This window comes from Stigmatopora argus, chromosome 21 (genome assembly GCF_051989625.1).
Source record: "Stigmatopora argus isolate UIUO_Sarg chromosome 21, RoL_Sarg_1.0, whole genome shotgun sequence".
Classification (NCBI taxonomy): Eukaryota; Metazoa; Chordata; class Actinopteri; order Syngnathiformes; family Syngnathidae; genus Stigmatopora; species Stigmatopora argus.
Window position 1 is genome coordinate 6,490,111 of NC_135407.1, and position 27,055 is coordinate 6,517,165.

The 27,055-nt window shown below is 44.9% G+C and overlaps 1 protein-coding gene and 2 long non-coding RNA genes across 3 annotated transcripts; 1 reads left to right on the forward strand and 2 right to left on the reverse strand.

The window, feature by feature from the left end:
* Positions 1-16,899, reverse strand: LOC144067040 (uncharacterized). Its single transcript, XR_013297820.1, has 3 exons — positions 16,050-16,899; positions 12,374-12,546; positions 1-83 (listed from the first exon to the last, which is right to left on the reverse strand). It is a non-coding gene; the product is annotated as an uncharacterized LOC144067040 (long non-coding RNA).
* On the reverse strand, positions 7,208-11,840 carry sox4a (SRY-box transcription factor 4a). Its single transcript, XM_077590502.1, has one exon. It carries the CDS (start codon positions 10,349-10,351, stop codon positions 9,215-9,217), a length of 1,137 nt encoding a protein of 378 aa, XP_077446628.1. The 5' UTR covers positions 10,352-11,840; the 3' UTR covers positions 7,208-9,214.
* LOC144067041 (uncharacterized) lies at positions 15,246-26,188 on the forward strand. The gene is made up of 3 exons (XR_013297821.1): positions 15,246-16,317; positions 20,686-20,797; positions 21,382-26,188. It is a non-coding gene; the product is annotated as an uncharacterized LOC144067041 (long non-coding RNA).
* The last annotated feature ends 867 nt before the right edge of the window (positions 26,189-27,055 follow it).

Here is a 27,055-nt window from a genome sequence, read left to right on the forward strand (position 1 = left end):
CATGGGCTCCTCTCGCGTCTCAGCTCCCCGCAACGCTGCCTTGTTCGCGGAAGACGGAAATATGGATTCATATCAGGAGGAATCTGTTTGACAAAGCAGAAATAAAGAAGAATTAAGTATCACGAGATGGTCATAAAACATATAAAGTGTCATCAGATATGACATGAAGGTTGCGTAAACATTGGAGTGGTTAAAAAGATTTAATTTCAATCAATTAGTAATAATAATAATAATAATAACAACAACAACAACAACAATAATAATAGTAATACTGATCATAAGCATAATCATAATAATAATAGTAATAATAGTAATAATAATAGTAATAATAATAGTAATAATAATAATAACAATAATAACAATAACAATAGTAACAATAATAACAATAATAATAATAACAATAATAATAATAACAATGATAACAATAATAATAATAGTTGTAAAACCGTATACAATAAAAGAATAAAAGGTACATTTCAATTCATCATTAACCCATTAAAGCCCAACCTACTAAATGATTGACAGCACATTAAAATACTTTAAACTTAGACTATAATAGTGCCTCGGAACAAAAAGACTGCAAGATTTTAATCATATTTATGTGATACAAGTTTTTATCAGAGGAAAAAATACCACATTGTTCAAAATATGATCACATAGGGTTAAAGTTATAAGTCAACGTTTGCTTCTGGTTGATAATGTTGACTTATACCAAGAATATTTGCTTCGTATAATGGTGTTAATATGATAGACTGATCCTGATCTGAATTCCAAGGTGATCTAGCAAATGTAAATTGCATTTTTTACTCATTGTGGCAGGAGCATTTTTAGTAAACTGATGGATGTTCCAAGATGAACTTTGCCCAAACTCCTGGGATGAGCAATATTGATTTCACAAATGCATTTTCCTTGGCCGAGATCTGCTTTGACAGTGACGCACATGGCCAAACTGACTCTTCATTCAAGCATTTGCACGTCATCCTTCCAGATGAAGAATCCCGCCGGACTGATGTTTTGACAACGCATCGTTGTCCTTCCCAGAAAAAATCATGGGAACATCTCGTAAAGTCCACCAGATTTGGGATCTGCTGGTAAAGCTATAAGAGCTCCAAAAGCAAACTCACATGCGTGGTCATGAACAACACGTCTAGCGAGGTTGACCTCTCACAGGATGAGCTTGCTCAGCGGGGGAGAGCGAGGGGGGAGGCGGGTTTTCGCCACCGAGCCTCCTATGGCTGTGCTTTATGAAAATGTTTCATGTGAGGAGACAGCGCTGATCCACTGAGAGTAAAACATCAGAAGCGGTTTATTCAGGTGTTAGCGTGCCTGACTCCATCTGCTACTGACGGCCTTCTACCACCTTATTGCACCTACAGAGCTGTCTGTCATCTTGCATACTACCTACTGTTTCTTCTTTTACGCACTTTATTTGCAGTCTACTTTCACATCTTCTGCCATCAATTGCAGTTCCTTCATAAGTCTTAAATGAACAAGGTTTTGACATCTACGACAAAAATATGATTCAAAACAATGGACTTATTTACTATAGAGCCAGACTCTGTCTTTTGCATTTTATACATGAACACAAATTAACAATTCAAGTACCGTAAACGCTCATTAATAGCACTATGTTAGAGTTTAACAGTATGGAAATGTGGACACTACACTTTATGTAAACATGTGTGTTTCCATAAGAACTGTCATGTGTTGCTATGTTATAGTTAAAAAAAAGAAGTTTTCACCCAAATGAGTGTGAGTGGGGGAGAAGTGTGCTTCATTTTGGCATTTTAGTTGAGGGGGAAGGGCTGTTTACTCCCTGACTGGAGTCCAGCCAACAGACAGAGGAGCAGACCAAAATAATCTGCCCACTAAAGACCTCATTTGATCAGAAACCATGAACAAACATATGTTAAAGTACAAAATAAAAGGGAGAAATGGAGGGTAAACAGACATCCGTCAACAAATATATATATATATATATATATATATATATATACACACACACATATATATATATATATATATATAATTTAATTATATATATATATATATATATATATATATATATATATATATATATATACATACATAGACATATACATATATACATATACATATATATATATATACATATACATATATATATATATATATATATATATATATATATATATATATAAATATATATATATTTAAAGAAAACCATATCCTTAAAAAAACTACATAAGAGGCTGATGGTCAGAAATACAAAAAAAAACACAAGTCACACTTGAGAATTAGCCAAACTGAAAAAAATGGTAACTTATAGTCCGGAGAATACAGCAAGTAACATCTCTGGTGATTATATTGTATTTTTTTTCAGTTTCTTGTTTTTTTGGTCACATTATCAGGTAGATTCTGAACTTCAACTAATTTAAGTGGTTCTATCCCGGCTATTTTAGTGCGTTTTCTGCCATATTATTGGATCGTTTCTACGACTGAAAAGTGATACTGTGAGTATTAAAAGATGGATTAAGTTGTTTAAGGTCCCACTGAAGGTCCACCAAGTTCTCCAGCCATGACTAGCTAATGAATATGCTTCAGTTGATGAAAATTCCATGAGGTTCGCTATCTCGAAATGGGATCCATCAGAGTCCAAACCACATTCGACGCAACGGCGCTAAAGGCGGTCAGGCTATCACTCGATTTACTCGCTTATTCACCTGGGAACCGTGAGCGCTAAAAAATGCGGTGTCAATTCATTCAACAGATGTTGATGAACTTCGACAAGAGTGAGAACTTGCGAGGCTGCAGGAGACCTAAACATGATGGATTTCAAGCCACATGCAAATGTTTGGCTTGTCTGACAATGTGACATAAAAAATGGTAGCATTTGCACCTGCTGGGTTTGAAGCGCATACGCTTCTAATGAGGATGTCTTTTTTCTTTTCTGTTCCGTGTGAAAAACCGGCGTTAAGATGATGACAACTGTCCGTGGAGATGATGTCATTTAGGTTGTGTCAGAGCAACGCTGCCACATTTTAATTTTAGCACTACAGGCTGGATGTGGGTCGTCGTCTGCGACTGCCTGACCCACTCGGCTCTTTCTTTCAACTCTTCTCAACTTGAAGAATCATTTGTGCTGGGATTGTTGGAAGCACGCTATTTTTAGACTCTTTCTTGAGCTTACACAACGGATCCGCGAAAAACTGTCTCGACAGCCTCGGATCCAAGCCTCTCTGTTCTCACAACTTGTTTGGAGCCCTTCAGACGTACGACACAACACCGAACGGACGCTATGACTCACCAACGGTTGGTTGGCGCACAATGAAATTCTCGTGCCCCGTACGCAGTGTACTATGTCGAAATGACACCAAAGTCGGAGTGTAGGAGGCCTGGTCCTGATCCTTTTCGTGGGCTTAATGACCTCCATCTGTGCTATTTACAGCCGTCCGTGACTCCCAATTCATGTTTGCATCATCTAAATGTCAGACTCGGGTTGGTTCGCGGACCGCTTTAACGTCAACTTGATTTCACGTGGGCCGGACCATTTTAGATATAATATTTAGATTATTTTTAAATAAATGGATTAAAATCCCTGAATATTCATTTTTTTAAAGATCTAAAACAATGTTTATTTTAGCTTTTTAAAAATATATTTTTAGATTTTACAAAATGAATTTTGAACTAAAAACACAGAAAAAAATGATTAAAAAATTACAATTATTGATTTAAAAGGGGGAAATCAGGAAATGTAATATACATCTATACTCTTCATTTTAATTTGATCCTAGAACAGAAAGTCGGCACTTATGATTTACTTTCCCAGGCCACACAAAATGATGCGGCGGGCCAGATTTGGCCCCCGGGCCGCCACTTTGACACTCAGAGACTTTTTGAACAATAAAAAAACTGAAAATATGCTCTTTGCATTGATACTTGAGTACATTAGTTTAAGGTATTTGGTGACTAAGGGCGGATTCACTAGAGAAAAGTACGTAGTTTGCTTACTTTAGTCGGGATCAAAACAAAACATATCTTTTTGGTTTGATGCGCCAATCTAAACGATTGATAGTTCTCAAAACAAATGAAGGTCCACCGGATCTTCCCCATATTCCAGCTGTCCAAGAGGAGCGTTGTTTAGGCTAACTCAGGAGCGAGCATTTACACGGTTGCAAGCAGATATATAATATAACCCTAACATTCTAAGTAAAGCAAAGCGTTCTTCATTGCAAGCAAATACATAATAATGTAAGACTAATAAGCTAAGTAAAGCAAAGCGTTCATTGCGAGCAAATATATAATAATGTAAGACTTATAACCCTAACAACCAATCTACGCGTGTCCAAACCTTGTTCAATAATGGGACGAAACAAAAAATTCATCATCATATCGACATGTGTATTTTCTGGCATCATACCGGCTTCTGACCAAATATCAAGTCTTCATTCATTGGTCCTCACATTGAACCCAAACTCATGTTACCCGACCAAATCACATTTCCCACAATGCAATGGCTACGGAATATCTGCTACGTGCAAAAAAGTGTACGATTTCAGAGCTCGGTCGAACCCTGCAGATAGCGATTCGTAAGACCGTTTTTTCGGAATCGAACCTCGACCACTTAGGCCTAACGTTGTAACTCAGTTTTAGCGGCAGTATGCTGCAAAGAATGATTACAGCCATGTTTGCAAGCCTTTAGGTGGCAGCCCACGGTGGGATTTAATGGGGGCACTGCTGAGTACAACCAATCCAAGAGCCCGAGGGGGCAAACACGTGCCCCCGCCGACACCCAGACACCATTTAACCCCACTCTAACTGTCCGCTATTGGATTGTACCGCGTTGTTCATCTGGCCCCGCCCGTCCGACCCTTTTCCTATCAGACGCGGTAAATAAACAGAGGCTAATCAGCACTTTGCGTGCAGCTGTTCCGGCAGGCGACAACGCTGATTACGGGACATTTCGGAATTCGAAGAATCACGGCGCTCGAGTCAAAAATCAGATGTTCTTGCATCTGAAAATATGAGCTGTTTACGATGCTGTTTTTATCCCCCTCAGAGCCCAAAGCGCTTCAGACATAAACATAGAAATACACGCCAGGGCGGGAGAGGCACAACGGCATCTTTGTAAGTGCTATTTATGCATCCGTATTCTATTTTAACTCCTGCTCTTATCTTCCCTTTTCTATTTACTACAATGACATTTTGTGTAAATCCAGTCAGCGCCCCGCAAACTTTAGCGGCCCACCATCCCAACACTTTGTGTATGTCTTGCACGTTTTTTATGAGAAAAATGGCTATAAAGCTCTAATAGTGACTCTGACCGCCTTTAAGGTGTTTAAAGGCTGTTTATGTTGACTTTATGATATTTTTTATGCCCTGGCCCGCCAATATTTCGGTCCTGTAATATCTCCACGGGGTTGAGAAGTGACCCCCCCTTCATGTTTATCTCATATCATATAGGAGGGTGCATGCAGGTTATATATTTAAGAGTAAGAAACACAGTGCTTACATTGTAAGAAGCTACATTATGTTGTTAGATTTTATCAGTGTCAGGCCAGCTTCTGCTTGCAGATTTTCCACTTACTTTCCATTTATGCTTCAAAAAGGGAAAAGCTTTTACTCAGAAAGACCTGAATAAAAACTCTTGAAATATTACAAGAGAGGGGAGAGTAAAAACGTGTTAGCAGACAAGAATACGACTTCCGTTGCAAAATAGAAGGGGAAAAGAATGAATCATATTTTCTTTGCTGTAAAGTTTACCTTGGTATAGTTTAAAAAAAGTACTATAGTGCAGGTACAATTGTCAGTTTTCTGAATAGTAGGAAATGTTTTAGAAGCAGTTTGCCTTGAAATGTTCTCAGAAAGTGGTTTTTTTAAGGGATGTTATAATGGAAAACGCTGTCAAGAAAACGCGATTGGAGAAAATACACTTAAAGACAGTAGTTTCGTGAGAGGAATCCTACCGTGGTCTTTACGGCATAACCGTGATCATCCTTGCAATTGCACACTGTCTCTGAACACGAGTTGCTCTCATTATTTAGGAAAAATGGCTTGAACTCAGTAGGCATGAAGTATGCTTGAAATCCAACCATCAACATCGAGCTCACTTGCCATCGGACATTTTTTTCCACGTAAACGCATGCACTTATTGTTCTTATTGCTAGCAAAAGGCACAAACGCATGACTTACACCGGTCCAATGTTTTGTTTTATTTTGAAGAGGTCTCTCAAAGTGTCCTGTTGGGAAAACAATTGCAATAGTAAACATGCTCTTGCTTTCTCTGCAAATGTCATTTTGGCACTTATTTCAATTTTAGTGGGCTGCGTATAATAAAGTGCATTTCCATCTTCAAGCCGTCCAATAGGCTCATAGCGAAAAGTGTGTGACCAGTTTGTTTACATCCGGTAGGTCGCCTTACAAATGATACAAATACGGCTCATCGTCTCATAAAGGCAGTCCGGTAGCCACTCATGCTTTAACACGAAGAGGGCCCCCGACACAACTCCCATCAGCTCAGGCTACACGTCAAACACACTTGACCGGCGACGTCCCGCCCGATGTGGAGTTTACCCAAGACATCTGGGGGACGCCGTCTCGGCCATGTTGACCGTGCCGTTGCCTTATCTCTCTGATTAGCCCAACCCCGAGACGTCCCGGCGCTCGCTCCTGACACCGAGAGAGATATGGAAATAATTACCATTGTCTCCTGTGGAACGGGGCGTAAATTGATACACACTAAATAGTGCACCTCGGGGGTCTCTTTCTCTCATTCTCGCATTGCGTACCAGACAAATGAATGCATCCAGAAGGAATTAATTGGATTTGGGAGCACACTCCGGCACGAGCGCTAGGACAGACAAACACCCTCTGCCTTCCCCCCCCCTTCCCTCCCCAAGCGAGCACACACACTCACCTCATCCGCCTGCTTTATTCCAGTCATGCCTGGTAGAAACGTCTGCCCCCACCCCCAACGACGGATTTGTCTGCATCCCTTATTACACGCACACGCACACACTCGCAGTGGCGCGCCGGTCCCAAGAGGATTGCAGCCTCGGCGTTGCCATGGCAGCCACGTTTTCTGCACGTGTAGTACGAGACGGGAGAGGCTGAATGAGACCGCTCCCATCGATCGGTGGGACGGCTATCGATTCGTAGTCTGATACGGGGGGTCCGGTCACGGCGGTGGGGAAATTGCCAGAATGTACGAGTAAAGACGTTGTGGCCCTTTTTCAGTTCCAGCTGATTTTATTTCCTTCGCGGAGGCAAAGAAATACAAATAAAAAACAACAATCTGTACAGAGGTCTGAGAGGCAGTGATTGACCCCAAACATTGGCTGTTTTTTTTGTCCTAAACAACAAAACAATATTGGCATGATGAGACAAAACATGGTCATACACAGCGTATTGCACAAATGAAAACTAAAAGTAGCAAAACAAACCCATAAAAAACAAAATAAAAAAAAACCAAAACAAAGAAACCAAAAAAAAAATCCCAACACATTTCAAAGAGAAACTCCTGGACCACAATCATCTTCAACTTTTTCCAAGATGGCTGTCTTAGTGCCTGTCGTTGATCATCATACATAAAACACACAATCTTTGTTTATAGTACAGTCAGTTTACATAAATATCTTCGCGTTATTATTCTTTTAAAAATCTTAAACACAACAGCTATAGCTACATATACCTGAATCTGAAATACAAATGCTATTTGCCATGCCATAATATAGGAAAAAACAATTAGCCTTTTGCTATACGGTAGCCAACAGGTACAGAATGGTTAAATACTATCTTGGATGCGGTTTGCGCGCGAGAGAAAAAAAAGAAGATGAAGCACTTCATAAAACCTCCTCCTCCTCATCCTCCAAAGTCTAGGCAAAGTGGAACGAGAGTGAAATTCCATCCAGTGGTTCAAATAAAACTTATCTCGGAACGTAAGAGCAGAAGAACGAGAAGAACGAGAAGAAAAGCACACAGAGGTATTAGCTCTATCTAAAACAGTGACACTCTGGGATCTTTCAGTCTGACGAGCGACTCTACGATGTGAACTGGAGTAAGACGGTCGGTCACCACTCAAGACTGGGAGCCTCAGTGGTGCTTTTGTTTACTTGGCTGGTGAAACTGGAGTCACTGTGCCGTTAAGAAGCATGTGGGTAAATACTGTAAACACGGTGTGAGGTCAGATTGTGCCAACCGAGCCCCTCCCCTTTTTCTCCGCACACCTAAACACCAAAAAAAAAACGTCGATCCGAACCACAACGTGGCGGGGCTAAAACCCTCCCCCACCCCCCTCTTTCGACCTTCGATAGATTTTGTACAAAAATACAGGTAAAAAAATCATGACGCACTCAAAAAGTGAGAGAGTTCAGACACTTTTAAATAAGAGACACTTCTAGCCCTTCCGCGCTGGATACAGACAAGTGTGCACACACGCACGCACACAAACGAGACCTGGACGAGAACAATACTTTTATGTATCAAAAAATTTTGGCCGGTATAAATACAACGATATAAAAAAGTCTTCTGGAGGACACGGAGGAACTAGAAAGTTGGATCGCTAGGTGCAGACTGGGACTGGTAAGGGGGCGGGGGAAAGGATCTTGGTCCTGAATTGTGCACTGAGTGTTAAAAAAATGAAAATAAAATCAAATCAAAAGCTGGAAAACAAGGTTTTCTGAAGTCTGAAGTCCTGCCGTTCAAAGAGAAGCTGGTGATCGTGAATTGTGTCCGTCTGAAGGGCTCGCACGTTGCGTCATTACGCAGCAATGAACATTTGACAACAGCTAAATCCTCCTCGTTTATAGGAGAGCATGCGTGTTGATACTGAAACTACTTGGAGAGGGAGTAGGGGGGCACCTCAAATCAGCCCCCCCTTAACCCCCTTCCTAAATAACACCAATGTTCAGTTTATTGTCAGTCGTCATCCTTCTGGGGGATTACTTTAGAAGTCACTTTCACTTCTTTCTTCTTACATTCACTCCTCCTCTAGTTGTCCGAATGCAAAAGGAGGCATCGAGACCCCCACCCCAGCCAAAACCGCCCCCCCTCTCGTCAGACGCAGCGAGCAGGCACGGCGCCGTCTCCTCTTCCCGCTCTGTTCCGTGAAAATGGCTCCGGGAGGGAGGGACGGAAGGAGGGAGGGAGGGAGTCAGGCGGGGAGAGATGTTTTCAGAAGGGGTCGAAGAGTTCAGAACCCGGGAGAGCGCTCGTCGCGGTTCTTGGGCGGTCAGTTTCAGTAGGTGAACACCAGGTTGGAGATGGTGGACTCCAGCCAGTCTCCTGAGATCATCTCGCTCACCTCTCGAGTGCAGTAGTCGGGGAAGTCAAAGTGGGAGCCGGCGCCGCACTCCCCGAAGCTCCAGTCCAAGTCCCGGTCCAGCTCGGCGTCGGAGAAGCCCATGCCGCCCAGGGACATGCTCTCGTAGCCGGGGCTGGGGTTCAAGTCCAGGCGCTCGTCTTCAAACTCCTCGTCCGACGAGGAGGAGGAGGAGGACGAGGAGGAGGAGACGGAGGACGACTGGGAGGCAGACGGCGTCGGGGAGGAGGCGCCCGAGTACCTGAGGCGCGCGGTGGGGGGAGACTCGCCGGTCCCGGGGCTGGGCTCCTCGTACAGGCTCAGCGGGTCGCTAGATTCGGCCGAGCTGCTCAGGGTGGGACTGGCCGGGACTCCCACCGAGGGAGGCCCGCTCTCTAAGCTCCCCGCCCCCGCCGAGGCGAAGCTGCGCCTGGCTTCGGCGCTCCGCTTCTCCGGGATCTGCCTGGCCCCAGACACTGACCTGGATTTGAAGAGGGTCTGGTGGTCGCCGCTGGGAGACGCGCCCTCCAGACCCGGGGAGCTGGTGGATTTGCCGGCCGGCCTGTGGGTCCGGCTCGCCGCTTTGGCCGCGGGGCTCCTTTTGGCCTTGCCGCTGCGCTCCGAGCTCTTCTCGCCGCGCTCCGCCAGCGGCTTGCCCGCCCCGCCGCCGCCTCCACCGCCGGCCGACTTGACCTTCTTCCTGGGCCGGTACTTGTAGTCGGGGTAGTCGGCCATGTGTTTGAGCCGCAGCCGCTCGGCCTCCCGGATGAAGGGGATCTTGTCGGCGTCCTTGAGCAGCTTCCACCGCTTGCCCAGACGCTTGGAGATCTCGGCGTTGTGCATGTCCGGAGACTGCTCCATGATCTTCCTCCTCTCGATCTGCGACCACACCATGAAGGCGTTCATGGGTCGCTTGATGTGACCCGTGGGGGTCTTGCACCAGGCGAGGTCGCTGCGTCCCGGAGGCGGGGTGGGGGACGCGTCCATCTCCGAGTCCATCTCGCCGGAGTCGGTCGAGTCTCCGGCCGGGGAAAGAGCGTGCGCGCTCATGTGCTGTTGTTGCTCTTGCACCATCCTTCCTTCCAACTGAGCGTGAAAAAGTCAAATACTCCTCCTTACTTCTTATCGGACGCGCTCATCAACTTGGAGCGTCAAAACAACAAGGAAAAACAAAACAAAAAAGTTCCCAAGCGCCTCTTGTCTTTTGAACCTTTTGCGCTCACTCAAGTTAGAAGAAAAAGACGCAAAAAAAAAAAAACCCAACCAAGAATCCGAGTGAGAGCGTCAACTTTTCAACTGCCAGTGGGGCTGAAAACTCGGTCCACCGGACTCAGAACACGTCGCTGCGGACGGCACCGGTGCAAGTCCCTCAGGTGGACGTCAGCAGCGCGGCTCGTGGGTTTTGTGGACGCGGAACCATGTGGCTGAATGGAGCGGCTGCGCTTTCTCATAGTCCCCCTGATCGCCTGCGCGTTCGGTTAACGTTACTGTAAACACCACAACGAGAGCCGCTCGGTTTTATAGCCTCTCGGCGAAGATCGGCAGCCAATCGTGGTCTGTAGCCATCCCCGATTATTCACTCGTGCCACGCCCCTCGCTTTTTCATAGGCTCGGAAGAAGGAAAAAAAGAGAGGCACGGGCAATAATAATAATAATGTGCTATGAGGATCAGTGTGTCTGACCTCATTCCTGTCAGAGTCTAGTTGGGAGAGCAACTTTGCGGATTTATTGGCGATTTTGGGCTGTTTCTCTCCTTCCCCGTGTTTAAATAAGGTGATCAAGTGATCAAATTCGCCTATTAAGCCTCATCGTTTAATGTAAATAAGTGAGCAGTTATGATCTGTCATTTAAAATGGGAAAACTGTTTTTGGGGGGGATATATGTGAAGAAAATGCCGATGAAATACAAGCCTCGCTAGATCATGAAATACTAAATGATTGGTCACTGATGACTACAGCTCCCCGCTTCTATTCTGTTCACATCCCGTTACAACCGCAGTCGCTAGATGTCAGGCTAGAGCCAAAAGGAGATGATGGAGTGTGTGTACCGTGCATGCGTGTGTGTGCGTGTACAGTAGTTTTCTATATATACACACACACAAAACTGTCTGTCATTAAAGAAAGATGATGTCATGACTGTTGACTGACGAATGGGATGTGCAGGCTTTCTTGACATGGACTAGGATTTGAATGCACTTGTGAACACAGCTCACAAGACAGCCATGATTTATGTCAAAATAAAAGACTTTTACTTGACTAACGAATATGTTATTCGGGGGCGGTCGCGAAAATGATGATGGGAGGGAGTCACATAAAGAGAAGAATGGGGATTCTCGTCAAATTAATTTGCATTCTTTGCTCCAATTCCAAGTACACGTGGAAGTTTTTGGGATATTGGAGTAAAGTAGAGTAAGGAAAAATCCGGGCAAGGATTCAAATCTGGAGACACACAAATATGAGGCATTCCTGAAAACCACTAAGTCACCTACGCAGCCCCCAAGAAAAATCTAAGCATACGTATTCTTTTGTGTGCATATTTGCAATTCATTCATTCCACCCGCATTCATCAATCAAATAACATACTTTAAGATCAGGCCATACCGTGGCATTATGACACCGATTAAAGTGAATTGAGGCGCTTCCTTGAGACAAAAGTAGCAATATAATGACAATAAAAACATTCAATTCAATTCAACTTATATGACCTCGTGGCATCTTTGGGTCATGGTGGGACATAAACGTCAAATGATGTAAGAGTACAAACGGAATATCTTAATCAAAGGACGTTATGTGAATGTTATCTACTTTGACAGTATTTCTATCATTTTCATTTCTATTTATTATACAATCATGTCAGCATTACTTCTCCTTTCCTTGTGACCTTTGCACTCCTCCCCAACCGTTGGTGCTTAGCTTGTGGATTTGAATAACAATGACATCATTTTCCACCGTTTATCTGGAACCAGCCAAACACAACACAACACGCACCTGCCGTCGTATTTGTCATGACAGTGTGTACAGTACTCCTCGCACACCCCGAATAAACACCCACTCAAAATAGGCCGCAAGTGTCGCTCAACAGGTAGAGTGGCTTTACCTGTCATCTTATCTCGCCGTGCGAGCCGCAGCCGTCGGTTGGTTTCTCCTCCGCCACCGCCGGACGTCCCACTCGGGCGGCGGGATGCGGCTATCGGCACGCCATCTTTGGAGCCGCGGGATCCGTGTGTTTACCCCAAATACGCCGGCACTCTGTCTCGGCTCTGTTGACGCCTGCGGGGATGGTGTCATGATGAGAGAGTGCAGCGGGAGAAGGAGACTTCAACAATGACTTTGTAATAAGCGTTCCAGTGCTGATACAAACAAACGCTGTTGTGCTTGGTCATTCCAAATAAATGATATCTTGTCTAGTTTTAACGGTATAAAAGATGACATTTAGGTATGAGAAAGTTGAATGAATGCTTTGTTCCTTTCTTGGCGAGGAATGCTACACTTAACAGCTACTTATCAGCAGCAAGTCATTTTGCCTGTCTATTAAAAAAACAACTGATATTGGACTTTTTAGGAGGATTAGCAAAGCACCAGGGGTGGTTCTAGGAAAATAAATTTGGGTGGTTGATGATGGGGGGCTGGAAATTTTTCAAGGGGGCAAATATTTTATGATGGTATAATACACGTGTCAAAGTGGCGGCCCGAGGGCCAAATCTGGCCCGCCGCATCATTTTGTGTGGCCCGGGAAAGTAAATCATGAGTGCCGACTTTCTGTTTTAGGATCAAATTAAAATGAAGAGTATAGTAGATGTATATTACATTTCCTGATTTCCTCCCTTTTAAATCAATAATTGTAATGTTTTAATCAATTTTTCGGTGTTTTAGTTCAAAAATCATTTTGTAAAATCTAAAAATATATTCCAAAAAGCTTAAACAAGCTGTTTTAGAACTATAAAAAACTGATTATTCAGGGCTTTTAATCCAGTTCTTTTAATCAATTTCAAAAAATCTAATCTAAATATTAAAAATGGTCCGGCCCACGTGAAATCAAGTTGACGTTAAAGCGGCCCGCGAACCAACCCAAGCCTGACACCCTTGGTATGATACATTATCCTTTCTGTATAGTCTTTTTTGTTTCAGTCATTGCAAAGCAAAGAGGATAAAGAGTTGCAGAAAGACAGTTTTGGGAAAAGTTCACTAGATAAAACTCCTATTTGAATTGTGAAATTGTATAATATGTGAATGTGTTCCGATATGTAGGTTTGTGTTGAACTGGATGATATAGAATTGTTTATTTTGAATGATAAGATTCCCTTTCACACCACTACTGACTACAACCACAATAGCAAATATATACAATGACAAAATCAACACTTTCCTTTACAATGTTGCCCAAGGCTAATATTTTTGAGGGCATATGAGAACAACGGATGTATTACATAACCACATATGTTGGCCTGGTGGCCATATTGAATGGTCTTCTGAGGAGCTTCATTTGTTCATTAGAACTAAAGGTCTATGTACTATAATTGTTTTATGATGTTGCCTGGGCATGGATGTTAATTATAGTCTAATGCATTTGAAAGTATAGAACTGCCTCCATCATAATAGGGTTGCACATTAAGTCTGATTTTATGGCTAGAAGAGCTGGTGAGTTTACATGTTTACATGCTATATGCAACACTATTGATGAAGTCACTCCAAGTCAAATTTAGTTATACACAAATATATGCTTCTGCATAGTAGAAACTTGCAAGCTTTAGAACTTGAGTAATAAAATGGAAGTAGACGCCATATATATGTTAGCATATCGCCCTTGAGCCATATGCAGGCATGCGACCGCGTGATTGTGTGGTAACTCGGCAGATTTACGATGCCAAAGCCTGTCGCAGATTGGTCCTAAAAGACAAGGCGAGCGAGGCTAAAGTGCGCTTTTCTCCCGGCGAAGTCAAACGAAGGCATTCATTACGTCGGTCTCGCCGGCCTTTTCAGCGGCCTCGGAATGACGCGCCAGTTTGACCCTCCCGCTCGTCATCTGGGGTCAAACACAATGAGGCTTTTGTGCGCACGCCTCCGAGTGTAAACGCGCGCTCGCGTGTGTGTACGCATCTGCGTCCAGCTCCAACTGAATTGGAGTTTTTCCAAGGATTGGAAGTTTTCGAAAGCAGTGCCTCGTCCCCGGCACCCTGCACCCTGCACACGGCGCTCAAACGGAGAAAAGTGAGGACCAAGCAGACATTTGCGTACATTTTCTCTCTTTGTGACTCATCCTTGGGTCACTTTGTCCCCGGAGTGTTTTGTGTGGATGTGTCAGACAGTGCAGGTGGCCATCGCTCCACTGCACCCACCTAATGCTGTCATCCCTTACATAATGCCAACATTTTATTCTCTTTTTTTAAACACTAGGCCGTAATCTACACAAACCTTTTTCTGGCACCCTAAAGCACTTTTTATTCTTATCCTCCCAGTGTGGTGGCGGTGGAATATAATCTAATGTAGTTAGAGCATGGTCATTGAATACAGGTTTTGCTTTTGTCCTATTATTTCTAATGGTCTTGATATGGAACCCCTAATATGGCGCCCTGGGCTTGCCACGAAAACCAATACAAACGCTGGGAGAACATACAAACTCCACAAAGGATGACTTCTAAACTTTTATTCATTTGTAGTTCTAGTTGTTATATGCACATGTTCATTTTCTATACCAACCTGTTCCGGGTTTGGGGGTACTACAAGAAAAAGGCGGACTACACTGGACCATTCACATTGAAATTGTCACAAACTGGCAACCGAACACAATCATTTCTAATAGTATGTCACCACAGTCTTTAAATAAATGGAGAACTGTGGCCTTAGTTCCCGTTTTAAAACCCTCCTACCCCTCTAAAAAGTCCAAGTCGCCCACAAAAGTCGTGGTCACACCCCAAAACTTGCCCATACGCGCTTACGAAAAAAATCGGCGCGAGACAGAGCCAGTAAAGTACCAGTCTACCGCTGCACAATTCAGACATGCAGCACAGTCAAATGAGGAAGGCAGACACACACGCACACTCCAACTGACACTCAACCGTCGACTTCGGCGGTCTCGCAGCACTTTGCGATACTCGAAAAACAACAATCTTCCTTGGATTGTGTAAAAAGCCACAAGACTGGATGGAGCCTGGAGTGGGAGCACGGACCAAGGAGGGGGAAAAGGCAAGACGGGAATTTCGATCGGTGCACGAGTCGTCCGTCAACGGCACATTTTCTTCCTTTCTGATTTTGACGGCGCCGTGCTCATTTCCATCAAAGGGGTAATCACCATGCACCGCCGACGGACGCAGGACGGATACTTTAACCCGACGCGCACGGGACAAAGCATTGCTCGGAGTTGGATCCGGATTGGGGGAAAAAAAGGAAAGATGCACGGAGAGGCACACTGACGGATGTACCGAGAAACGACGGGTTGTCATTTGGTTTTCTCTGGTTTTGGGACGGATGGGAATGCGGGATTTGCCGGTTCGGTTTGATTTCCGCGGATGAGTCGGAGTCTGGGAAAAAGGCGCAATCGGGAAGAAGTTAGGCACTGAGAGGAGAAAGATGCTGATGGAATGAAATGAGGTGTGGGAGGGGAGGACTGCATGACCCCCCCCAAAAAACAACAACATTCTGTTGTCGCTGCATATCAGACTGCATCGATTAGCACGCCGCAATCTCCCTCTTGGCATTTTCACCTCTTGTCCGTCCTTCCTTCCTTACTTTCAATTTAACAGACAGACGCAAACGGCATCAACTTGGGAACGTACAGCCAAGCCCGAGATAAACCGGCACCCCCACTCGCCCTTCCTCCTCCCCTTTTTCCAAGCGTAGCATCCTCCAGGCAAGTCGGGTCAGTGGGACGGCGCTTCTGTCCTCACGTAGCCCAGGGAGGGAGCAAAAGCCGTCCTCCACGGCCGCTAGCGGGGGTCGATGAGGCTCAGCCGTGGAGCTCGGAGATCCTTCTGCAGCTCCAGACGGGCTCCAGACGCAATGACCTACATCAGCCTCCGCCAGACGAGCAGAGAGTGGAAGAGGGTGAGGGATGGTGGCGAGCGAGCGGGAGAGAGAGAGAATGCACACATTTTCCGTAGAGTGATCAAATTAACTGCGAGACAACAGCTACCGTTCCAAACATGGTACCCTTAAAAATCCCGCTTTTCCCCGCCGACTTCATTCATCTCAATCCTCACCTCACTCGACTTCCTTTCCCTCCCCCTCCCTCTCGACAGTTCGCCACGATCGCCCGAATAGTCTCTCGCCGTCGGAGGATTAGCCGTCTGCGGTATGCCTACTTATCTGTCTGCGTTAGAAAAACGGAGGGGGACGAGGTTAGCCGTCGTCCTTCCGTCAACACTGCGGCAGAAAGGGAACAGTCTGTCCCGGCGTCCGCCACGAGAACACGGGTTCGTGTCTAGCATCGCCGCGTTCACATTCCGGCAGTGTGTCTAGCCGCTACGTGTGATCATTACTACCCGACCACACTAAACGAGGATCAATTCCAATAGCGTGGCAGATAGATCAGACTAACGGGGGCGCGAGCTCCCATTGGGATTCTGTGTGGCGGTGGAAGTTAGTCTCTAATGGAACGTAGCTCAGTCACACTAACAATGCCTTCTTTATCTGGAGGTGATCGTCAGTCAGCCCGAGGGGGGGGGGGAGACGGAGAAAAATAGAGAAAGCAAAGCGTATTAGAAGCTTCGGTCAAACCTACCGGTCGTTTTTTCTCGGTAGGGTTAGCGACTCACACAGGAATTGGGAAAAAAAAAATAGACCACGGCCAAGGCCTCAAAGGGTTAATTTAGTTTTCTCCTCCAAAGCCCTCCTGATTTATTACGAGCTGCCAGACCTTGCGGTTCATTGGCAGAGGACGGACCCCCGTGTTGAGGCTGCAGACACATTAGAGCCAGTGTTTTGCTGAGATGGAACAGATCACTGCTGATAAAACAAAATCCTTCATACCTTTACCAGTCCGTCACATGGCAAGACCTTCAAAAAGCATCTGTCACACACCAATGACATCTTCTAATGGAGTAAAAGCTTATTTGCTCCTGCCATTCAAATGTAATTGGCCATAATAACCTAAAGTAAATAGCTAAACCTTTGTGGCAAGCTGTTCCTCCTTTCCCCCCGTCTGTAAAGAAAGCGACACTGAAAATGTTCTCTACTTGATTCTAATGTACTGGTTAAAAAGAGATTATTCAGGATTTACTGATCAGTTATCACTGTTACTTGAGGTATGTTATTCCAAAATAAGAATGGTCTCGCTTGTTTTTGGCGAGTATTCAACCCGCTCCTGGCTACGTACAACAGTCCCGTTAGGAATTATAATATGAAAAACATGCCGCCCAGAGGAAATGCCAAAGAATTGATTGTGTACCAAAATGTAGATTGATACGCTAAAGCATATCTTTGTAATCCTCAGAGACGATCCAATCCTTGACAACATCAAAATAACACTTCATCATACTTGATGCCGTTTTTGATCACGGGAAGTAGCCCCATTCTCAATACGGACATGTTTTGGGATGGAGACGGGTCCAACTTTGAGTCTTCAAGTGAAATGGACTCAAAAGCAAACAATGGCGCATTCTCTTTTGTGACGGGATCCGCTAAGCTCTCGCTTGACGGCGCGCTTAACGTAAACCATCCAGAGGAAGCCGAAGCCGCCTTTTCGAAAGGCGGCTTCGGCATTCGGAGCTGTCGTCCGGATGCTAAAGTATACAGACAGATGACGGAGGCTTGTTTCCTGCTGCTTGATTATGAAGGAAACCCTTAAGTGGCGCAGCCAAATTTCAAAGCCGGCCCCGATAGAGACAGATAGAGACGACAATGTATACGTTGGCTTGGGAGGGGAGTAATCGAGACCAGATGCAAAGAAAAGTGGGTCACCGCACTAAACCCGTGCCAGACCCTCTACATCCCTAGATGTTCACTGCTTGCAATATACATACATACGCATGTATAGTTGCCAAGTCAGGCCATTTTCCTCCCCATCTCCTAAAATAGCATCGAGCGGACTTTGACCGTGTCTATGGACTCCCATCTGGCAAGTCTTAGACTAAGACGCATCCGCATGCTATCCCCGACAGAAAAGGCGTAACGACAGGGTACGTTCCAGGTCCTTTGTCTTGAAGTCCTTCTCCGATGACGCCCAAACTAGTAGTTGCCTTAAACCCCCAGACTCTTCCATGCCGAGCGTCTGCCATCCCAAACAAAAGTGCGGTTTGCTGCATAGATCTCTGATGAAGCCTTTCAGTACGACTGGGGCCTTGAGGGATACTGTTGGACGGGGACCAGCTTGATCTCCTATGCAGGATTTTCAGAATAAGAGTTTGTTTTGATATTTGAGGCTGTTAGCTGAGGCTTTATTTGCCTTCGGAACCGCACTGCATCATCCAGTTTAGACACCTCCAGAGTTTTCCACAAAGTGCCGCTTTGGTGGGGCTTGTTTGGAGTGTGGGCAACAAAACTGGGAGGCCTTGAGTTCAAAGACATTCATCTGGGGTGGGCACTTAAGAAAACTGTACTCCAGTATGTCACTACAGAACCCTTTTTGCTCAAAGTGGATCGAAACTGCTGTTTTCTCGATTGATTTTGCAAAAATAAAACTGATTATTTGCTTCGTTTCAATGGTCATCGTACTGCTCCTTCAAGTGTCTGCGACTTGGCCACTTGGGGGCAGCGCAATATACACATAATACTACAGTCCACATATCTCCGATTTGTAATAATGAGCACCGATGTTTCTTCACAGAAGAGAAAGAATGTATGCCTGTGAGAATTTTGAAATACGTCCTCATTACACCCCACCATATCATGCCAATCTTGTGTACCTTAATAGCACATGCTTGTTATTCCCGCTGTTATGGGTTCACCGTGTTCATGACAATAAAACATATTTTCATCCCGATTCTGCCTACGTGAGATCTTTGTGTGTAGACATAAAAAAACGACCTAAAATCCATGGCACACTTTTTTGTCCATTCCCTTTGCCTTCAGCTTTTTGTCTCCAGTTAACATGTTACAAGTAGTGACAAATGACGTCGCTACGAGGGCTACGGGATAACCGCAATAGCTAGATGAACCCAGAACATGTAAACAATTGGGAGCAGACAAACACACACGACTGGGCAGGCTAGGGGAGGAGAACCTGATTGGAGTGGACAGCTAGTGTCAACCCAAGGGGCATTTCAGCAGTGTTATGATGCGTAATCATTCAGTTGTCTAAGGAGGTGTGTGTGTGCGCGGGTGTGTATGCGGATGTGACAGCGCTGCCACGCACAGGTCATTCCATAGCATTGCCCAGGGTGCATTGCATTGATTAGCGTCTGAGTGTCGGGCACATCTTGAGGCTGCAATGTAGCGGCGCCGCTGCCCTGACAAGGACGGGGAGGGCTCCAGGGGCGGGGGTCTTTCTTAGAGAGGTCTCTTGCTTATTTCAAATTGTATCATAACACTATGACTACTGTATTTTTTTAGTCACGAGATTCCTAATCTTTGAAAGGAAAATAAATCAAAGTTATGTTGTTGTTGTTTTAATCAAAGGCCAAAACAGCGCCTCCTCAGGTGAGAAAAAGGGTTATATTTTCAGTTATTGGAACAGTAATGTTTTAATTTCATAGAGCGGCATTCGATTGGTCAATTTTCCAAAATATGATGTACACACAACTGACGGAATCGGACGAGTCTGACGATGAAAAGTTATCAAAAAGGCTTTGCTGTGGACAAAATTGACCAGATACTACATCATACTTTTCTAAATAATGAAAAGTATATTTCTTCGGTGCTGGTTTGCAACATCTTTGTGCGAGAGGACTATGTTGAAGTTTCATTATTCAGGGCAAATAGGCCTTACAAGAATAAAACAAATTCTTTTTACGACGTACACAATAAAACCAAGATAAATTCAGTACACTGCTGGTGCCAAGACATCGATATCTTTATACAAGTGCTTAGAAACGACATCGTTTCCGTTTCTAACTTGGATCCATCCACCTCAAATGGTTACGTGAGCCTTTCTCTTGAGATTCTGCCGATTTGTTTGTTATACAACACTGAGTCAGTGGCGTGTCGCACAAAAAACACGGACTTGGCCGGCAGCCGAAAGTGAACCGTTTTAAGGCCAACCGTCTCATTAAAATAAGCGCATATTAGCATTGGAGCGGTTGAAGCTGGCGCGAGCTGACCGGACATAAAAAGCGAATAAAAAAATAAAGATTTCATAACGTTTCTAAAGCCTCGGGGGGATTTTGGAGAAGAGACGGGAAGAGGGAGGATCAGAGGGAAGACAGAAATAAGGGCTGTTTGTGTTCCTCACCCGCACATACAGTACAGTCTGTCTGTGTGTTCAACTGCCGCCTCACAATTTCTTTTTCTTCTCTTTTAATGCCGTCGTCTCTCCAGGCCGTGTTGCTTTTCGAGCCCAAGGAGTCTTAGCCAAGCGGCTCTCCCGAGAAAAGGCCGAGACGGAGAGGGGGAAAACTGCGCGGCGTACGCGGGGGGAACGTATCAACAGGTCAGCTCTGCCCTGAACACTAATGAGTCACGCATCCTTTGAAATGCAACCACTTCGGCACTTGAGACAACAATTGTGCAAAAGCGCCGAAAGGAAAGAACCCCATTTTGGGGGGGGGGAATAAAACGATAAAAAAATCACGTGGCGAGTGATGCAAAACCACCTCCAAGAAGTAACAATTCAGCAATTCTCTTAATTGAAATCGAACAATCACCTCAGGTAACCCGACTCGGCTCGTGACATAAAAGCGGCTTATTTGTTATGACGCTATGTATTATGTCACTTTGTGTGGAGTCATTGCGGGTGAGAAATCCATTGATTCTAAAGTACAAATTGAAAAAACAAACTAAAATCACCCAACGCAAGATACAGCCATTATTAGTTGTGTACTACAAAATAAGGTCTAAATATTTGGTTCTCATCAATCAACTAAATAAAATAACGCAATCTGATAATTTGAGCTTTTCTGGACTTTTCAGAATGTTTTTTTCACTAGTGCAAATATATAGTAAAAATGTACTGCATATGCAATATACCGTGGGATAATTGGAATTTATATTAATTTTTTTCTATTTTTTTAATAGGTCAATCCATTTTAAAAAGCCGATCTTTTCCCGATGAGGTGACGGAAGGCTTTTCAACAAGTCCCCCGCTTTGGCGCCAAGACGCACCATCACGTTAACGGCGCACATGTGTAACACGCTGTTGTTGCCCCAGCATCACATTACTGGAGCGTGATGTTCCCCCGCTCGGGGGGCCAAAACTGGGCGACTCCCTCCGTGTCTGTCCGCACCCGCGTGCGATTGCAAAGTGCTGAGCACAAGGCCGAGCCCGGGTTCACACCGGATTAGCTGTGAGTTGGCTAAACACCAGATAGCCGAGATAACAATGTTTGTGCCCGTAGGTGCGTTTGCGTGCTGGATGGGAGGTAGTGAGGGGGGTAGTTTGGGGGGCGGCTGATATCAGCAGGAATAAGCCAAAACAGCGATAAGGCTTTTTCGGCATCGGCACTTCTAACAGAGGCTCGGACGCTAACGAACGGGGACACCGTTTACTGACCTTAATTTTTTTGCATCGCCAAAGTGAATGGATAAAAAAATATATATATATATATTTACGATATTTCTTCACCTCCCCCCCAACGAGCCAACTCCGCCGCCTTCCCTTTCCCTCCCTCATCCCTTCTCTTGTTCACCTTTCCGCCACGGTTCCTCCCCCCCCGAAGAAAGCCGGCAAAGATGAGGATTCATCCCGCCTCTCCGTGGGAGGCGAAGGTGAATCTTTTAAAAGGCTCCTCGTGTTCCCCAGCCAATCGATTGATGTTGAAGCGTTTAACTCGCAAAGGGGCCTGGCGTAAACGCCTCAGCCGCCCGGCTTTATGCGCCAGTGCACTGCAAATCTTCCACGGGCCCCCATTGATATTGCTCCTTCTACCTGAGAAAGAGGACCCTAATCCCCCCGATGCTCGCCAAGGTGATGTATGCGGAGGGGAGGATGGCGGCCTGTCTGTCAGCGCCACGTAAAACAAAGCGGCCTCTTCTTCGCCAGCACGGAAATAACGGAGCGCCGGAACGAAGCGCGACTCCTCCAGAAAGCCCTATCGCACACGGGAGCTGTCGAACATCCTCGCTGACGCGAATTGTAGAACGACTTTAAGCGGATTGGCAGCCTCTACTGGCCTCCGTGCCGCACGCCACTGTCAAAATGTTGCAGCCATTCAGACGGTATTGCAAGTAACACCATTTGAGGCTCATTTTCAATAAACGAGAGATTATTTCAGTGGCTTTGACATGAAATGATCTCCCAACAACCAATGCCGGATGGCTATGAATGCCGAACGCAGACAGGGAAAATGATATCAAAGCGAAGAAAGGAGCTTTGTCATCTATTTAAAGCAGCTGTTCTCATACAAGCCCTTAAATGCTTGTCAGTCTCGCAGAAGGAAAGAAGAATAGAAACCTTTAGGTACATCTGTAATCTGCGGTACAAGGGTTGTATGGAATAAGGCATACCGTCTTGGATTAAGACCGCAAATCCAAGTGCTCAATTCTCAATCGAAAGGTTGAATCCAATTGATTTGACTGAGTTTCCAGGCTCTGCTTGCTCGGGCATCCGGAGCAGAGCCAGACGAGGCGGTTCGGGCATCTGATTGGGATGCCCCCAGGATGCCTCACTGGCGAGGTGTCCCGGGCACCTCCCACTGGGAAGAAGGTCGGAGAGACTGTCTCCTAGCTGGCTCGGGAAAACATTGGGATCCAGGATCTGGATGAATTGGATTGGGAAGGGCAAGTCGGAGTTTATGCTGCTACTTTGACCCGACCTCCATGACACGGGAGAAAATGAAAGCATTTTCATGTTTAATTTCAGGTGAGACACCCTGACAGATGAGCAAAAGCAAAAGTCCAACAGTTAAGAACAAATGATTGTGGAGATCATTTTCAGGTAAGACAAAGTTGAAAAGGCAGCATCCCTGATGGGATTTTCAATAACCAAAACGTTGCTATTATTTCACGTTCCCCCATTGACATTAGCCACTCTCGTGAACCCAACTATATTCCTCCAAACCAAGTCAAAGTCGGCCAAAAAAACACAAGATTGAAAACACATTTCTCACTGACACGTAGGAAAGAATATCACATATGCACCCGATAAAAATCAACCACAACCGATTATGAATACAACCGTTTCCCATCTCCAATTGGAGTGTTGATCACATATTCGCCATTTTTGCAAACAAACAGTTTTTCTAACATTAGCAGCAAATTGAACTCTCTTCGTCTTTGTCACCTTCACACACACGAACACACAAGACTCATCTTCATGTGGGAGTGTGAATAGAGCCTTCTCTAAATCCCTAAAAGCTGTCATTGACTTCAAATACACCCGCAGACACACACACCCGCACACACGCAACAAACATCTTCACAGTGGAGCGCCTCTGCCAACGTCTGGCTTTATTTTTCTATAGGATGCTTTAGATATGGCCCCCACATCCCAGACCTGCCACACTACAAAGCCCTGCTCAATATATTGAAATGTTGTGTTCTTTAGAGCAGATAAAAAAATGCCCTTCAAGTATTTAATGAAAAAAAACCTGTCAAATTATTTAATACCAAATCATTTGGGTTACACTGGTAAAAGAAAATAGAAATACTGTATATCCATTCATCTTACAGGCAACCTATGCTTTAGAGAAAGTAAGAAAAACACACCAAAAATACACTAACGTCATCCATAATTATTTCTTAACTATCAAATAGTGTGTAACTTTTCACATGTGCAATGATGTGGCGTGGGATTTCTTGTAGATACGGCATCCGTGTCAAAGTGACACAGTATGTGTGTGTGTGTGTGTGTGTGTGTGTGTGTGTGTGGATGGGGGGTGGGTTATAATCTATTCTGTGACCCACATTTACGTGTAGAAAGGCAACAAAACTACACTGCAGCCCTCCCATCCAATTTCACAGCACATCACTGTCAATGTGTGTGTGCGTGCGTGCATGTGTGTGTGTGTGTGTGTGTATGTGTGTGTGTGCGTGGGCGTGGGGGTGCCAGAGTGAGAGAGCGAGAGAGCGATAAAAGGACTGAGTTATCCATCTTATCCAGAGGAGATGTTTTGAAAGAAACTATTAATAAATGTATGAGTGCAAAAAGAAAAAGGATCATTCCGCGGCTTTGCACAAAATAACACCAAGAACAGGAGGGAGGTTGAAAAAGAAAAAAAAGGAACCAAAAAAAAAAGGAAAAAACACAGCTTGTTAGCATTCTATCAGACGGCGCTTGCCACGCCGCTATACGTCCGGAGTGAAAGACATTATCTGTGGTCAGCTTTACGATGTATTATTCACAGCAGAAAGAATGTCGGCGAGATCAACAGCAGTCACTTACAATATGTCCCGCGGCGACGGCATCCCATTCATGTGCAAAATAAAGATTAATAAGTAGCGCGGCGCCTGGAAAGGAGGCTGCAAAGTTGGCAAAAGCCAGTGGAAGCTCCCAGCTTTGATTTTGAAGGCTTATATCAAATGCAAACTGGATTATGGCAAAGTAACAGAGAAAGGACTTTTTGATGTATTATTCAATGGCAAGTTAGAGACACCCGCCGTCCAAAACATTAGGCACACCGGCAACTCAAAGCTTTTCTCTTACGAGGTGGGAGTTTCCGGGCAATGTTGGTAAACAATAGACGCCTGGGTGGCCTATTTGTGGCTAGTCTTTTTGCTAATTATGGCGCCAAACTTAATGTGTCGCCGGCTTCCGAGACTAAAGCCAACCTTCTTTTTAGCATCAGTTGAGAACACCACTGATCGCAGCCATAGAAAAGCCAGCCAGTTAATTAGTCGGGCCTTTATTGCTAACTGCATGAATTCCCACCAAGTCTATTTTTAAATCCACTTATCTGTTGACGCGCAAAATGCTACTGCCTTTGGGTCTCCGGGTAGAATAGAAATCGGATTTCAGCGATGTTCTCATATCAATCGCACAGGAAAGGAATGTTGACAAAAAGTTTTTGCTGCTTTTCTGTCTTTTTTTTAATTACATTTTGGCTCCAGTTTTTTTTAGCTAGGTCTACAATGTCTTGTGTGTCTTGTGTCTGTCTTGCTACTGCAACCAAGAAATACGGGATGAAATAAAGTTCTAATCTAACCTAACCTAAGACCAGGAGTGTTCCAACTATGGCCCACCACAAAAGAAAATATAACTGAATGCTGCCTGCACAAGAAGCTTAATTTCAGCCTATGTTGCAACTATAGTTACTCTTCCGTTTCAGTGTCTATTGCCTATGCTCATTTCTACCCGTTTCTGTAAAAATGCCTAACACTTGAACTTATTGTCATGTTTCAGAATAGTGGCAGAAAAATCATTTGATGCCTAGCACGAGGCTCCGCCTCCAAGAAATGCCGCTATACTTAATCTAGTGGCCGACGAGTGCGCGTTTGTTGATTTTAGGCACGATGAATAAAAGGGAATCCTCTTTTGTCCCCTGCGGGCCGTCTTGCTTGACTTTACAAGTAAGCAACAACTGCCTGCCGCAGCTTATTGCTTTATTCAAATTGCCAATCCTACACAACACACGCCGAGACGTATACGACGCGGCGACATACGGCGCGCATCAGCGAGTGTCCACGGAATGACGGTTCCTGTCTGAAATGCTAATCAATTCAAAGGGAAATTGCTTTGTGTTTATCTGTAATATGACAAAATGGCTCAACTTTGATCCCCGGCCCGTGTCGGAGCTTGCGAAAACACCACTGGCATTTCAAATGCTAATTCCCCATTGTACCAGGGTTTATTAGATCATGTGCGAATGCAATATGTGCCCTTCACATGGACAATGAAATACATGACAAGATGCAGACAAGAGGGGTGAAGATGCTGGAGAACCGAATATCTACCCAAGATATATTTTTGTTTGATATTGAAAATGATAGACTTGTAAATAAACGAGACGGGTTCTGCCTGTTTGCATAGCAATTTGGTGATTCTATCTGTTTTTTTTAAACATCTATGGCAACACATTTGGATTTTAGTGATGTTTTGGCAGACAGGGAATATTTAACAAGCCAAATAGCCTCGCTTTTTTTTTTGCTTTTTAGGCACTCAGCAGTTGCTATGCAACCGCATCCTCCAAAGTGTCAGGTTCAGGGCTACGTTCCCTCTCTTTACTCCACCCTTCTTCCTTCCACAGAAAAGGAATGCCAATTGAAGTGTGCACTCAAATTCCCCCATCAGAATAAAGTCCATCATTTTTACACGTTTGACATTTCTTCACAATTTTAACCGGCTCTTTACGGCCCTTCCTTTGCGAAACGCGCATTGCGTTCATCTGGCATTCACCCGCTCGCTTTATCGTCCCATCAGAAATGACTTTAACCCCTCGCCGCGACTGCCGTCCGCCCCCCGCTGGCGGGCACGCGCACCCGTTCCCTAGTCTTCCACCTAGCACACCGCGTCTGTCGGGAGCCAGACTGTCCTTATAATTGGGTTATCCTTTTCCCCACGAGTCTGATGCACCGAGACACGCATCCTCGACTAGTTTGATACGCGGAGACATTCACGTGCAGATTGTTGCTGAGCTAGGAGATGTGCGCTCAAGCGCGATTTCATTTAGCAAGGACCAACATTCGCTCTAATATCAATCCAATAAACTCCATCCTCCGCCCGTTCCACCTCATCTCCACCTCGGTATTTTGTCTTGAGACGGGCCCCGGCTTCCAAACCGCCACGTCGTACGGTACACGCCTTTACTTCCGAGCC